At 34.3% G+C, this 15,443-nt stretch overlaps 1 protein-coding gene across 4 annotated transcripts in view; it reads right to left on the bottom strand.

Moving 5' to 3' along the window:
• Positions 1-3,516: 3,516 nt before the first annotated feature.
• Positions 3,517-15,443, bottom strand: part of pacs2 (phosphofurin acidic cluster sorting protein 2) — an 85,837-nt gene continuing 73,910 nt past the window's right edge. For all 4 annotated transcript variants that reach the window (XM_056471037.1, XM_056471039.1, XM_056471038.1 and 1 more), the window contains 6 exons: positions 11,074-11,116; positions 10,936-10,978; positions 8,687-8,813; positions 8,388-8,614; positions 6,573-6,686; positions 3,517-4,987 (listed from right to left, as the gene is read on the bottom strand). In XM_056471037.1, coding sequence (XP_056327012.1) covers positions 4,869-4,987; positions 6,573-6,686; positions 8,388-8,614; positions 8,687-8,813; positions 10,936-10,978; positions 11,074-11,116 — 673 coding nt within the window. In that variant the 3' untranslated portion in view covers positions 3,517-4,868. The remainder of the gene's footprint in view (positions 4,988-6,572; positions 6,687-8,387; positions 8,615-8,686; positions 8,814-10,935; positions 10,979-11,073; positions 11,117-15,443) is intronic.

Genomic DNA, 15,443 nt, shown 5'->3' with positions numbered 1-15,443 from the left:
AAGCGTTGATACAAGGCAGAATGGATCCATGCTTTCATGTTGTTGACGCCAAATTCTGACCCTACCATCAGAATGTCGCAGCAGAAATCGAGACTCATCAGACCAGGCAACGTTTTTCTCATCTTCTATAGTCCAGGTTTGGTGAGCCTGTGTGAATTGTAGCCTCCTGTTCTTAGCTGACAGGAGGGGTGCCCGGTGTGGTCTTCTGCTGCTGTAGCTCATCCACTTCAAGGTTGGACGTGTTGTGGTTTCAGAGATGCTCTTCTGCATAACGCTGTTGTAACAAGTGATTATTTGAGTTACTGTTTCCTTTCTATCAGCTCACACCAGTTGGCCATTCTTCTCTGGCATCAACAAGGTATTTGTGCACACAGAACTGCCGCTCACTAGATATTTTCTCTTTTTCGGACCATTCTCTGTAAACCCTAGAGATGGTTGTGCGTGAAAATCCCAGTAGATCAGCAGTTTCTGAAATACTCAGACCAGCTCTGGCACCAACAACCATGCCACATTCAAAATCCCCTTTATTCTCCATTTTGATGCTCTGTTTGAACTGCAGCAAATTGTCTTGACCATGTCTACTTGCAGAGTTGATGCCATGTAATTGGCTGATTAGAAATTTGTGTTAACAAGCAGTTGAACAGTGAATTGGCCAGTGAGTGTATATTAACACATTACTACCTGAATGTTATAAATCTGTTCAATTAAAAGTATTAAATTCGATTTTACGTTTCACAAGATGATGGCAAATGACAAACTTTTTAGCATTATAAATCCTCTGATAATCAGAGAAATATGTCTCTTTGTACAGATAAAGCCTTTTGGAACAAACCTTTATTGAAACTTTTTTTGTCCAGTTATCCAAGTTTTGTCCAGTTATCCAAGTGCAAATCAAGTTGCTAATATCGGTTTAACATTCATCCAACAAGATAAATCACAAGTAGAAGCAGAAAAAGCATCTTAGTGTGTGAAGTTTTATTAAATTCCAGTTAAGGAATTACAGTGGTAGTATTTTTTTCACCTTTTACTTACAAATACAAATTTATCTGTGTAATCCCCCATAACTGGAGTGGAACATTTAAATTAAAAAGCTAAAGTATTTTAAATTAAATTTTTAATATATATATATATAAAAAAAAAAACACAACTAATACTAGTGGCAGGTATACATTTAAACGGCAAACAGACAGTTGTCGAGCACAGCTTTAACTATAGGCTGACATCATCAGCACAGCTCCTTACATACTGTATAATATGATAACTTATGAACCTCTGACAGTCTGAACAGGCATGAAATATGTCCAATTATTTGCACCAAACCTCCGCTGACAATAAACAGAGCGACACTGACATCATTGCACAGCTTTGCCACTTAATCATGACAAGCGCAAGTTGAATTATGGATGATTCTTCTCTCATGTGTTGAATTTGACATAGGTTGGCTTTCTAAGGAGCAAGAGAGGCACGATATAATTTGATTTAGATCTACTCTATGAGTAATGAGGACTAAACTACCTCACGATCCCGCAAAGCATAGACTAAGAGAAGGTTCAGCACCTCTTTAAAAGGCCTTTTGAATAGTACATGTCTAATATGTTAATAACACTGAGACGTGAGGATCTACACGTTTTCATGTCATCTACAGGCAGGTAGAAGCATACAGGCTGAGGAAAACACTGCTAGTGTTATGTTACTAATCTGTTATGATACTAATCTGGAGAGATTAAGATACAGCAATGTTCAGGTTTGCAGTTCCTTCGTATAGTGTTCATGAAACATCCGCAGGCTATATTTCACCCCAAAATCAGAAGAATATATATATATATATATATATATATATATTATACATATATATATATGTGTGTCAAAGTAATGACATTTGACTGGCAAATGATAATGTGCTACATATACATTACACAATCACAATCACATTCTCGTCTCGTTTTATTAGTCAATGAAAATATCAGTATATTTTTATTATAGTTGTCGTCATCATTACTTTATTTAGTTTTTGTATAGTTTTTGTTGGTAGAAATGTTCATGACGAACACGTTATGACAAAAATTATTCGTCAATGAAATGAACACTGCTAGGTTTATTATTAAGTTTGTTAATTTGTATTCCATTAATGCTAATCTCTACAACATAAACCATGTACATAATTCAAAACATATATATGTATTAAAGCAAATACTGATATTATTGTATAATACATAATATATAATTATAGTATAAACTGTTTAAGTCTCTGCTTTATGACATTTTCATGTTACAGTATGTATGCACACACACATACAGTATTATTCAAAATAGCAGTACAACGTGACTAACCAGAATAATGCAGGGTTTTTTTTATATTTTTTATTGATACACGGCAAACAAGTTGCCAGTAGGTGCAGTAGATCCTCAGAAAACAAGGTGTGTTTAAAAAAATAGCAGTTTGGCATTCAATCAGTGAGGATTTTGTGAAAAAAAAAACAGGTGTGAATCAGGTGGCCCCTATTTAAGGATGAAACCAGCTCTTATTGAACATGCATTTGAAATTCTTATTTTTAAGTACAATCCCCCGCAAAGTCCCTCTGTTAAAAAAAGGCATGTGCAGAAGAGGTTACAATTTGCCAAAGAACACATCAACTGGCCTAAAAAGAAATGAAGGAACAATGTGTGGACTGATGAGAGTAAAATTGTTTGGTCTAAAGGCCACAGACAGTTTTTGAGACGACTCCAATCTCCGACTTCAAGCTACAGTACACAGTGAAGACAGTGAAGCATGGTGGTGCAAGGATCATGATATGGGTATGTTTCTCCTACAATGGTGTTGAGCCTATTTATCGCATACCAGGGATCATGGATCAGTTTGCATAAGTCAAAATACTTGAAGAGGTCATGTTGCCTTATGTTGAAGAGGACATGCCCTTGAAATGGTTGTTTCAGCAAGACAATGACCCCAAACACACTAGAAAACGAGCAAAGTCTTGGTTCCAAACCAACAAAATTTATGTTATGGAGTGGCCAGCCCAATCCCCAGACCTTAATCCAATCGAGAACTTGTGAGGTGATATCAAAATTTCAGCAAAGGAAGCAAAACCAAGAAATGTAAATGAATTGTGGAATGTTGTAAAAGAATTATGGAGTGGAATAACAGCTGAAAGGTGCCACAAGTTTGTTGACTCCATGCCACGCAGATGTGAAGGAGTTATAAAAAACTGTGGTCATACAACTAAATATCAGTTTAATGATTCAACAAAAACGTTTGTACAAAATAGTTTTGAGTTTGTATAGTCAATGACAGACACTGCTATTTTTTTAACACACCTCTTTCAACTAAGTGCCCAATTGCACAGCTTTAAGAGCGTGCATATCATAAACGCTGGGTCTTGTTTGTTTTCTGAGGATCTACTGCACCTTCTGGTTACTTGTTTGCAATGTATCAATAAAAGAATATACTAAAAACCTGGACTACCTGGGTTGTTCTACCATTATTATGAACAATACTGTATGTGTGTGTGTATGTACACACACACACACACACTCAGTATATAAACAGTATGCATACAGTACACACTCACACTGTATATAAAATGTCATCACAATGCAAAAATCATTACAATTAATATGTGCACCAACATAAAACATATTATTAAATAATTATAATATATTATATACATATATTATAATTTCTTATTATTTAATTATTATGTAGTACTCCAAATTTTGAAGTGGATCAAAAATGTTCATAATCTTTTAACTGCATATTTTTCAATATACAATTTTGAGGGTGAAATATGACCTTGACGTGTTCTGAAATATTTTAGGCACATTTTTCTAAATATCCAATACAGCATTTGGGGAAACAAGAAAACAAACAAAACAGAAAATATGCATTACATTTTAAGATGTGTTAAGATTAAAAAAAATTTTTTAGCGAGTGCATCACACAGGTGTGACGGTCTGATGGAGACACAGACACTCAGTCCAGCACTGCTGCCGTTTCTAGCTGGAGTGAACAGCGCTGTGCACCACAGGAAGCATATTACAACAAAAACACAATCTAGACATGTTTTAAAAGTGCTTTAGCGTTCAGTACCTTCAGTGAATACATTCATACACACATACACACACAAACACATACAAAATAATCTAAATAAAAAGTGGAAACTGAAACACACACATTAAAGAGATTGTTCACCAAAAAAGTCATCATTTACTCATTAAACTTTTTCCAAACCCGTTTGTTTCTTCTGTAGAACACAAAAGAAGATGTTTTGAAAAATGTTAGAAATTGGTAACCATTGATTTTTTTCCTACAATGGAAAATAATGACTACCAGAATCTAACATTCTTCAAAATATCTTCTTTTGTGCTCAACAGAAAAAATAGACACTCATAGGTTTGGAACCATTTAAGTAAATGTGTTTTTGTGTGAACTGTCCCTTTGAGAGATTCGTCGAGACCTTGCTGAGGTTATTCAGTGCGCAGGAGAAAATTCTTCTGCTTTCTTCAGGAAAATCCGATCCAGATTGAGTCCTTTAAACAAAACATCAGCCCTTCCTTCTCCCTTTTGCTGGTTTTCTCTCCCACGCGTGCTAAAATGTGTGGAACATCCTTGTGAATGAGCAAAAAAACTCACTAGTTACGGAGTTAAAGATTCAGTTCATTAGTCGTCTCACCTAATAAACACCGCAGGGTTTTAAAAGCTCAACGTACACTGTCCAAAAAAATTAAAAAAGAAGCCCTGTTGCTTTTTATGCATCAAGTCTTGTAAAAAAACAATCAAAAATGGACACAAACCGTGAGAAAGCGGGTATTTTAAATAAAGACATCAGGCAGCTCTGAGTGTAAAGGCAGCCGTAGCGTTCAGGAGTGCTTCAGTAGGGCCCTTTTGAGGGACTGAAGATGGCCAGAGGGAAGTGTTTGACATGAGATGACCACTGAGCCGCGAGCTGGAAAAACTTCACATCGTTCCACTCAACTCCATCTATCAACACTGCAAAACACAAACACACACCACAGCCTTTAGTCTGGAGCCACGTTTTTATTCAGACCATTCCAATATAATTTAATTTAAGTTTATTTGTATAGACCAGCCTGGTTGACCAGCTAAAACCAGCCAACCAGCCTAGGCTGATTTAGCTGACAGCATGCGATGTTGTTTGAAATATTCAGACAAGGCTCTTCCAGTAATCTTTACAATCTGTTCTTTTTCAAACTCTCTGACTCCTTTTGAAAGTTGTTAGACAAGGTTTATGAGCTGACAATTTGCAATGTAAATGTAATATTTTAATGGTGTGCTTGCAAAGCTGGTTACATTGTTCCAAGTTTACAAAACAGTTTGAAATGCAATGTGCCGCTTTTGCAGATTAATTGTTTGTCAGACTGTTAAAGGAAGTTTCGAGTTCTTAAAGCTACAGTGTTTCCATAGTACATCAGTAACTATTTTATAACTATTGTACTAAGGCAGTGTTTCTCAACCACATTCCTGGAGGACCATCAACACTGCATGTTTTGGATGTCTCCTTTGTCTGTTACACCCATTACAGGTCTTTCAGTCTCTTTTAATGAGCTGATGATCTGAATCAGGTGTGTTTGGTTAAGGAAATAAGGGAAATGTGCAGAGCCGGTGGTCCTCAAGGAACGTCGTTGAGAAACACTGTACTAAGGTATATCTATACAGTATGTATATTTATTAAGAGTGCAAAACATACAACATACAATAAATGCAGAACACATTAACAGTAATAGAACAGAAACTGTGTTGTCAGATATAGCGGATTTTTCCAGCCCAAAAGCTGTCCAAAATCCACCAAAAACGCACATAAAAAAAATGCACGTGATGCACATGCACGCTAAGGGGAGTCAGATTCGTCCGGGGAGTCAGATTTTGATACATCTTCCCTTCACCTTCTTTTGCGGGTGGGCCCATGCTCTTTGCGCTATGCACTATTCACTACCAACTGAATGGAGTAGGAGCACAGTTTTATTTTGTTAAATAAGTTGCATATAAAAGTTACATTTCAAAACTGCCCAAATTTTGTCAACCCGCCTATGCCATTTTTTACCCGCACAATCCAATTCAAAACCACCCAATCTGGCAACACTGAACAGAAATGAAAATAACAGGAATGTGCATAAACTGCAATGGCAACCATAATTATATTAATAGTATTTAGCATTCTTGGTCATAATAATGAAAATACTATTATTTAAGTAAATAATAACAATAGTAATATTAAAGTTGCTGATGATAAATGTAATATTCTGCGATTACGGCAACAGTGATATCAATAATAGTATTGATAATAATAAATGTAATACTATCAACGATTATGCAATATCAAATCGTAATAATAGATAACTAATTGCTATGTACTACACTGAAAAATAATTGTTTACTGCTTGTTCAAGCTACTTATTTAAAATGAGCTGAAATAACACAATTCTTAGTTTTTTGAGGGGGACAACTTAATTGTTTTATGTTGATACAACTTGAAGGAATTGTATGAAAGCCAGCATTTTCTACAGTGTACGGTAGTCCTTTAAGAAGTATTAATGTATTGTGATTGGCATATCACCTTTCAGCATGGTCTGCTGTTGTTTGGCTGTGCAGATGAGTCGGCTGATGCCCTCTATCACCTGACTCTTAGACTCCGCCTCCTTGTCCTTGGTCTTTTTAGGCAGAAACATCACTGAAACAGAAAACATGTTATGATTATAAGCTAACAAGCAACAGAGTACATTTTATAAACGGATTGTCTTTGAATGTGCTTTCATTAGGGATGGGCTAATCCTTTGCAATATACCAGTAAAAATTCTGCCCACAATAAATTTGATTATTGCAATAATAATAATGAAACATACAATCGGTCTGTGTGATGACTTATAACAGAAGCACATGTGGAATATAGTTTTGCATTTGACATACCTTTACTTTGAATTCACTTCAAATACATTAAGTGTTTAAAATCCTTTTTTTATGACTATACATGATTTCATATCACAGAATGACGATACTTTTTATTACAGTAGTGAATGCAGTGATAAAGCCTAGGTCAATTAGCATTGCGGTAAAATATATATTATGCTTTTAAAATACCCAGAATGGCTTTTTGGTACTTTAAATGATTGTGAAAAGCTTGGCTATTTTTGAGCTCTGTTGAATAGTCGGCATCCAGGAGCAGGGATAAATATATAATAAATATCCAATTATTAAAATACAACAATAAAAAGTATGATAATGAATTATTTTCTCCTAAAAATGCAGGACTTTTTTTGTCTCTCAGTGGATGCTTATGAATTATATATATGGCTTTTTTTATAATGGTCAATGGAATTTGTTTTTACTTGCCCCATTAAAATTTAAATTCAGTTATTCCATAGCCATATATTTTAATTGTGTCAAAATACACACACACACATATATATCCTTCCTGCCTTGTATCAACGGTTCAGGCTGGTGGTGGTGGTGTAATGGTGTGGGGGATATTTTCTTGGCACACTTTGGGCCCATTAGTACCATCTGAGCATCACATCAACGCCTCAGCCAACCTGAGTACCTCTGATGGCTACTTCCAGCAGGATAACGCATCACATCTTAAAGTGCGAATCATCTCAGACTTGTTTCTTAAACATGACAATGAGTTCACTGTACTCAAATGGTCTCCACAGCCACCAGATCTCAATCCAATAGAGCACCATTGGGATGTGGTGGAACGAGAGATTCACATCATGGATGTGCAGCTGACAAATCTGCAGCAACTGTGTGATGCTATCATGTCAATATGGACCAAAATCTCAGAGGAATATTTCCAGTACATTGTTGAATCTACGCCACAAAGGATTGGATGCAGTTCTCAAGGCAAAAAGGGCTCCAACTTGGTACTAGTAAGTTGTACCTAATAAAGTGGCTGGTGATTGTGTGTGTGTGTGTGTGTGTGTGTGTGTGTATGTATACATAATATTCATAATAATATTTATATTTTTAATAAATATTTTATAACAGTAACTTTTTTTTTTAAAAGACAAGTTTAAAAAATTTTAATAAACTAAATTTATTTAAAACAAACATTTATGCATAAATATATGCAGAAGTTTTAAACAAATGTTACTGTAAGGTTATTCTAAGGAGGAAAATTAAACCATATTAGTAAATCGAGTTAATCAATTTTACTTTTATTAAATGTTTTTTTAGATAGCTTCACATGGACAAAGAAAAATTAAGATCTTTTTAAAAGTATTTGACATACAACACCACATTTTAGCCATTTAAGACTTTTTTAAAACCTGAATTTTAATTATTGAAATTTAAGACTTTTTAAGACCCTGCGGACACCCTGTATAATGTCAAAAATATTGTGATATATTTTTACATTTCCTACGTCATATCTCACCTTTCTTATTCTTCTCTTTGGTGACAACAGTCATGGACATGATTGGCTGATGCGTGGTCTCAGCTCCGCCCTGTGGGAGGCGGCTAACCTGCAGCGAGCGGAAGGTGCACCTGAGCGTGTTTTTGCCAGACGAATCTCTCTTCTCCACTTCTTTCTTCCGTTCTGACGGCGCAATCCAGTAATCAACCTGAAGACCCATCAGCTCTCCCTGTCCTCCTCCAGGAGAACTGCAGCCACAGTCACAGATTCAGTAAACAGCAGAGCATCCCAAGATATTGTGCGTGTTTGTGTGTCTGTACCTGGACATGTGTACAGACGGAGACGAGGGTGGTGTTGGAGATGCTTCTTTCAGTAATGGGGAGATCTGTGCAGGAGGAGTAGAGGACAGAAGAGCAGATCCTACAGGAGCAGCATCATCTGAGTCACCTACCAACACACAGATCATTCATCAACTACCTTAAATATATACTTTATATTCAAATATATATTTATAGCAATTATAATGCTTATATTAAGTTCTTCCCTGTTTATATATCAATTTAGAATTGGCTATATGCCCAAATATTTGCTAAAAATGCTTTATACATGGTCTTTTATGTTAATAAAGGTAAAGCATTATCTAAAAGTAAACATTTGAAGAATCAACGTTATGTAATTCAACTTTATTGAAGAATTAACTTGATAATTCATCTATTATCATTTAAAAAAGAATATTAAAATGTCATTAAACAGGATATTTCACACTTTAGAGGAATTTTTTTTGTATATCTATCTCAGTTAAGACTGTATTGAATTGCATTGGATTTGTTTTTTCTCGCAATAAAAAAAACAAAAGCCTTTTTTTAATCAGAAATCTAAATCATATTAGTAAAACATTATTGAGAAAATCTCTCTCTCTGTCTCTCTTTATACAAATTTATATTATATTATATTATATTATATTATATATATATATATATATATATATATATATATATATATATATATATATATATATATATATATATATATATATATCAATATTATATTAAATTTATATATATATTTATATATATATATATATATATATATATATATATATATATATATATATATATTTATAAATATATATTTATATATATATATTTATATATTTATATATATATATATATATATATATATATATATATATATATATATATATATATATATATATATACACATACATATATATGACAGTATATTACACTGTATATTGTAAGCTATTAGAATCTTACTTTTTTTTTTAGAGTCTTTTTTTTTTAGGGTTTTAGGGTGACAGTTTTGGTACAGAACGGTAAGTGCTGTTTCGAAAAAAATGGCAACAGAAAAATTCAAAGAACAATATACATATTTACAATGCAACATGCTTCACACATATGACTGTAGATTTGCATGCTCTCTCATTAATTAAAGTTGCAGTGTGTAAGTTTGACACCTAGTGGTTGAACTAGGTATTGCATTCATCGATCAAAACAAACGCAAACGCAGGTTGCCAGATTGAGGACCAAAAAGAGCTAGTCTGCCAAATGTTTACACTCATAGTATTTATATCTTTTACTAATTAATAACCTCATGTGGAACTCTGAATCTGCATCTCATTTCGGAGTCTGCTTCTGTCCACCGGAGGTCGCATTTCAGTCACGAACGCAAGCTTTGAGAGCCTTTCTGTAAAAATAAATGATTTCTGCGGTTTTCCACCAAGGCAACCCGGGGTGCTGAAATATAATTGGCTAAACTGGCAGTGGGCGGGTTAAAAGAACCAAAACAAAGACAGCGTTCCAGCACGTAATGTAAATTTTAAAAGCAGAATATCTGACTTCAGCATTGTTTTGCAGAATGTTCACTTAGCATGTTTCTTAAATATCTGCAAACATAGTATGGTATTTTTATGTTTTAGAAGAATCAAAAACTTGCAGCAACTTTAAATAAAAGTAGGGCATTTTAAAAACTGTATCTTCAAATAAAATGGTTAAAAAGAAAAAGAGTAAAAGCGTGAATATTCCCTTTTTCTGTTTTACATCTCGAGTATTGATTACTTCTGTTTACATTACATGGCTTGCATTATCATTGCAACAGCGCATTTGTATTAACAATCAATGATTCCAACGTTATCACTCATCAAAACCATCGCATTGAATAAAACTTAAGCAAAGAGAGAGCGTCCGGCTACTCTCCCTTAATTCAGCGCAAATAGTCAATCGAGAAGAAAACTTTTCTTAGCAGACAGCGGGTAAACAAAATGAATAAACAGCTGGAGTGATCGGCTGGGGAAGAACACCTAGCAGAAGCGCGACTGAAGTTACAGATCTGCGCAGACCACTGAATGTCCGGGTCTGTATGGGAAGCTTCCGGCTCTGACCACTGATCTAGACTATCTTTACAAAAAGAAAAACCTGTAAGTTTGAGGTTCTGAACAAGCGAAGGTGTTCATACTGTATAATATGAGTCATAAAAGTCTGATATTATTATAATATTCGTTCAACAAACAGTCCCATTTAATAAATAATACACTGACAGCACAACTAACCAGATGCGACAGACGTTTGTTCAATAATCCCCACTTTCACCATCTGCAGACATGTGGAAAACAAAAGCACTCTGAGTCATTTTCAACCTATTAAAATACATCAAATTACAAAGACTTAATCGTAAAAGGTTTACGCACCCCAATAAAAGGGATGAACTTCTGACAGGAGTCTTCATCAGGACTGTGAAAGGAAAAAAAGAGACATGAATGTGAACACATGGTTTAAAGACTAATAAATGAACCCAATTTAAATCAAACTAGTTCGAGATTTAGGAAAACCCATTCACTTCTATTGGGAACTAGATTTGACCATTTTTATGAAGAAAACACTTAACATTTTTGTGTGGTGTTTTAATCATTATGCTGAATGATCAAACTAAAAACTACAGAAATAGATAAACAGTGTTTTTTATCAATGAACCAATGAATCAATAAATCTATGAATCAACCAATCAATTAAATCATCAATTAAATCAAATAAATGCCTGTTGATAGCAAGAATGATAACTACTATACTTTAAAACTTCCACCCAACTTCTTTGATTTGTTTCCACCACACAAAATAATCTGTTAAACACAATTGGCTATTTTGATCAACCCAGGCTCATTCTGAAAACGTAGTCCCGAGGACGTTTCTGGAGACCGCGAAATACGTCCCGGGAGGTTTTTTTTTTTTTGCAGGTTTTTGGTTTTCGCGAATCCGCGAGAGGCCGCTGTGTGCGCCTTTTTGGCTTCTCGGACATCTCCCGCGAGTGCCGTTCACGCCCGCGCTGTTCTCGCGTGAACCCACCAGAGGCCGCTGTCGAACAAACGTCTGTCTGTCCGACTGGCTGAATGATTGACTGGGCGATTGACCCACCCTCCTCCTTCCCTGAACCCAACCGATTTTACCAATCGACCCGCCCGCCCTAAACTCAACCAACGATTTACAAAAGCCGTCCGGAAAAAGAAAAGCCCTCGTCCGATTTTTAAAAATTTTTTTTACTACGTTTTTTGGATTTCACCCCATTCTCACCCTGTTATAAACCTCTTCGCTTTATTTCTTGGATTCTGTTTTAGTCTTACCAGATTTCTGGAGCCGCTCTTCCCCGTACTCGAACTCAGTCTTCGTGGTCAGCTCCTCTCTGCGTCTCGAGTCCGCCGACGCACAGGACGAACAAACTGGACAAACTGGTTGCGGCGGGAAAGCCCTCCACACGAAGGTAAGTGGTCAGCCGGCGTGCGCTAAAAGGAACGTCGTCATACCGCCCCGCAGCGTTCGCTTAAAAAACGAAATGCAGCCATACGTACCTCCGGACATAATTCGCGGTCTCCAGAAACGTCCATGGGACTACGTTTTCAGAATAAGCCTGGGTTGATTTTGATTGCATCCAGCTACTGAGACATGCTATAATGCAGGACATGCCAGCGTAATTACAATCAACAGTTTCCACAAAGCCACTCTCTGACCTACGCCATAGAAGCTAACAGAAAAAACTAAATGAAAGAAAGAAGCATTCTCAGCCAAATAGGGCTCAGATTCAGGCTACGTGATCCAGAGATGGTCTAATGCAGAGATTGACTATAAATGTAGCAACAATAAGGGCAGGTGTCCACCGAAGCGTTTTAGCAGAGCTGAAAATTCCAGTACTCTTCTAAAATGCTCAGCTGCAAGCGCTTTGGAGCATTTCAAAAACTGCAAGCACTTGGTTTTATTTTATAAATTTATATTCATAATATTTTAAAATGTATTTTGAACTGTATTATTTCAGTTCATTAAAAAGTTTGACCACCAGTTTAAGTCTTTTTGTTTACTAAAATAACCTTGATATATACGATCAATAAAATCAAGGAATGAATACTGGATTCATCATAAACAGGTTTTATAATATTTTTGTGATTTACATTTAGACTGAAATTAACTGAATGTTCTGTTAAACCATCTCTGATCTCCAGAAGAGCAAAAACCCAGAACCAGGAGCAACAGAAATAATAAAACACCACAAAAAGAAAACAGCATGAGCCCGAATATAAGCAGTTGTCATAAGAGTAGAGAAAAGTTTCTTTCAGTGAAAGGTGTAACAAATCCTCTATTATTGATCCGCACAGCACAGAATAAGGAAACACTGATAAAACCAATAACTGAACCAGAATCAGCAGCAATAATTCAAGCCCCTGTTGAAAAATCAGACCCAGAGTGTGTGTATTGTGACTGTTTACTTGGATGAGAAAGAGAGATTACAGATGGAGAGAAAAATGAAAACGGAGCTAAGACAGGAAATGAAAGAATCACTTTACCTCCATCATAACCTCAGTTCACCTCTGATATTACTTTGTCTTAAAAAAAAAGTGGAATCATTTGATATCATTCACATCCTCAATTTTGCAATGATATCCCCCATGAGACCCAGAAATTCATTTGAATAATTGATCAATTTTCCAGAGACATTATATGCAGGTGTTATTATGTAAAAAAATGTGTCAAAGGAAATAGTTTATATATAAATATTTTAATTCTAATATACACTAAACAAATATGTGAAAATGAAGTTGACGTATTTTGTGATTCACAGGTGTTTTCAGTTTATTCACGATTGTGAATTGCATTATGAGATGTTGATCTCTGCTCTGTCGACTTTTGATGTTGAAAATTCAACTCTACAGTTTAACAACGTGACTTTTATTGACCTTTTAGTAGTTTGAAATAATACAATGTATGAGAAATAGCACATAGAGAAATAAATCTGTAAAATAACAGAAAACGTACTGGCTGTTTATTTTTGTACCGTAATATATACAGTGCTCAGCATAATTGAGTACACCCCATTTTAAAATTGAATATTTTTTATTAATTTCTCAGTGAATATAGGCAGTGTATTTTGGTGCAAACAAAACAGATTTATTAAACAGATATATTTATTAAAATAATATTTTAGTCGCCAAACTTATTTAGAAATTGAAAGCTAATATAATTAAATTGCAAAACAAAAATTACATCCAACAAAAATAACTTAAATTAAACTAAATTTTTCCTTTTTTTTCCTCTTTTTAAATTTGTATTTAATATTTTTCTATTACATATACATTTGGGTGTACTAGTTTTTGGACCGCAAGTTATTTTGTTAGATAAGCTCCAGATTTGGTTTCAGTACTGACTAATCTTATGTAAATGCACAAATATAATATTATATAGCTTCCTATTAAAAATATGAATTTAAAGGATATATTTGTGAAGTGTGTACTTATATATGCTGCACACTGTAACTATTTTAATTACAACATACATTGTAAAAAATGTTTCAGTATTTTGTGATTCACAAGTGTTTTCAGTTTATTCACGATTGTGAATTTTATTATGGGATGTTGATCTCTGCTCTGTTAACTTTTGATGCTGAAAATTCAACTCTACAGAAATAATAAAATGTATAAATAATTATATATAGATAAATAAATTTGTAAAATAACAGAATATGTACTGGCTGTTTATTTTTGTACCGCTTTAAACTATTAAAAAAGTTCACATTTTTGATCTTTTCTAGATCAAAGGTCCCATGATGCAATTCATAAGCAAAAATAATCGGGGAAATTAAAAACATGAATCACCAAATACAGAAAGCTTCTAGTTTACAGATATTTTTCAATGTACAGGGTGGGCCATTTATATGGATACACCTTAATAAACTTATTGGGAATTTCACAAGAAAAAACAATGGTGTGCTTGGTTTTAACGTAACTTTATTCTTTCATAAGGACGTTAAAATCACCAACCATTCCCACTTTATTAAGGTGTATCCATATAAATGGCCCACCCTGTAAATGTAAAAAAACTATAATTTTATTGTCAAATTACTCTGTAATAGAATCCTTTTTATACTTGAAAAATTATTATCTCTATATAATATTTTAAAACTATTTCAATGTTTTAAAGAGTACAAAGACAGTTCTGCATAGCAAGTGATAAACAACAGGAGACAAAATTCATGGCATAAACCACAATCTCCAGTTCAACTCCACCAGAAACAGAACACAATGATGGGAACAAAACCCTCGTCAGGCAAAAATGCTGTTCATAAAAACTGTTGCCAGAAATAAGGGAAAAAATCCCATTCTTTTTCTCATTATATGTTGCTTTTAGAAATGAACTGAAGTTTGTGGATCATCATAATTATACTGAGATCACCTGATTTCTATATCATCCCTGAGAATAGATTTTGTGCTATGATTTCTATAGGCTGCCTTAATAACAATTAACAAAGGCAAAATTAATAGCACTCTTATTACAAATTGTAATCCTTTTTTTCAAATATTTCCCAAGTCATGTTTTTACAACACTTTCACAGTATTCCTTATGTTTTCTTTTTTTTTCTAGAGAAAGTCTTATTACCTTACGTATGGTTAATTTTAAATTTTTTTTAATAAAATAATAATAATAATTTTAAGGTCAATATTATTAGCACCCTTTAATATGTCAAATGTATTGTTCAATGATTTGCCTAAATAATCTAAATTGCATAATTAACCTAAAGTTA

This window comes from Danio aesculapii, chromosome 13 (assembly GCF_903798145.1).
Source record: "Danio aesculapii chromosome 13, fDanAes4.1, whole genome shotgun sequence".
Taxonomy (NCBI): Eukaryota; Metazoa; Chordata; class Actinopteri; order Cypriniformes; family Danionidae; genus Danio; species Danio aesculapii.
The sequence above is the reverse complement of the archived record's forward strand: the minus strand, read 5'-3'. Positions and strand labels throughout refer to the sequence as shown.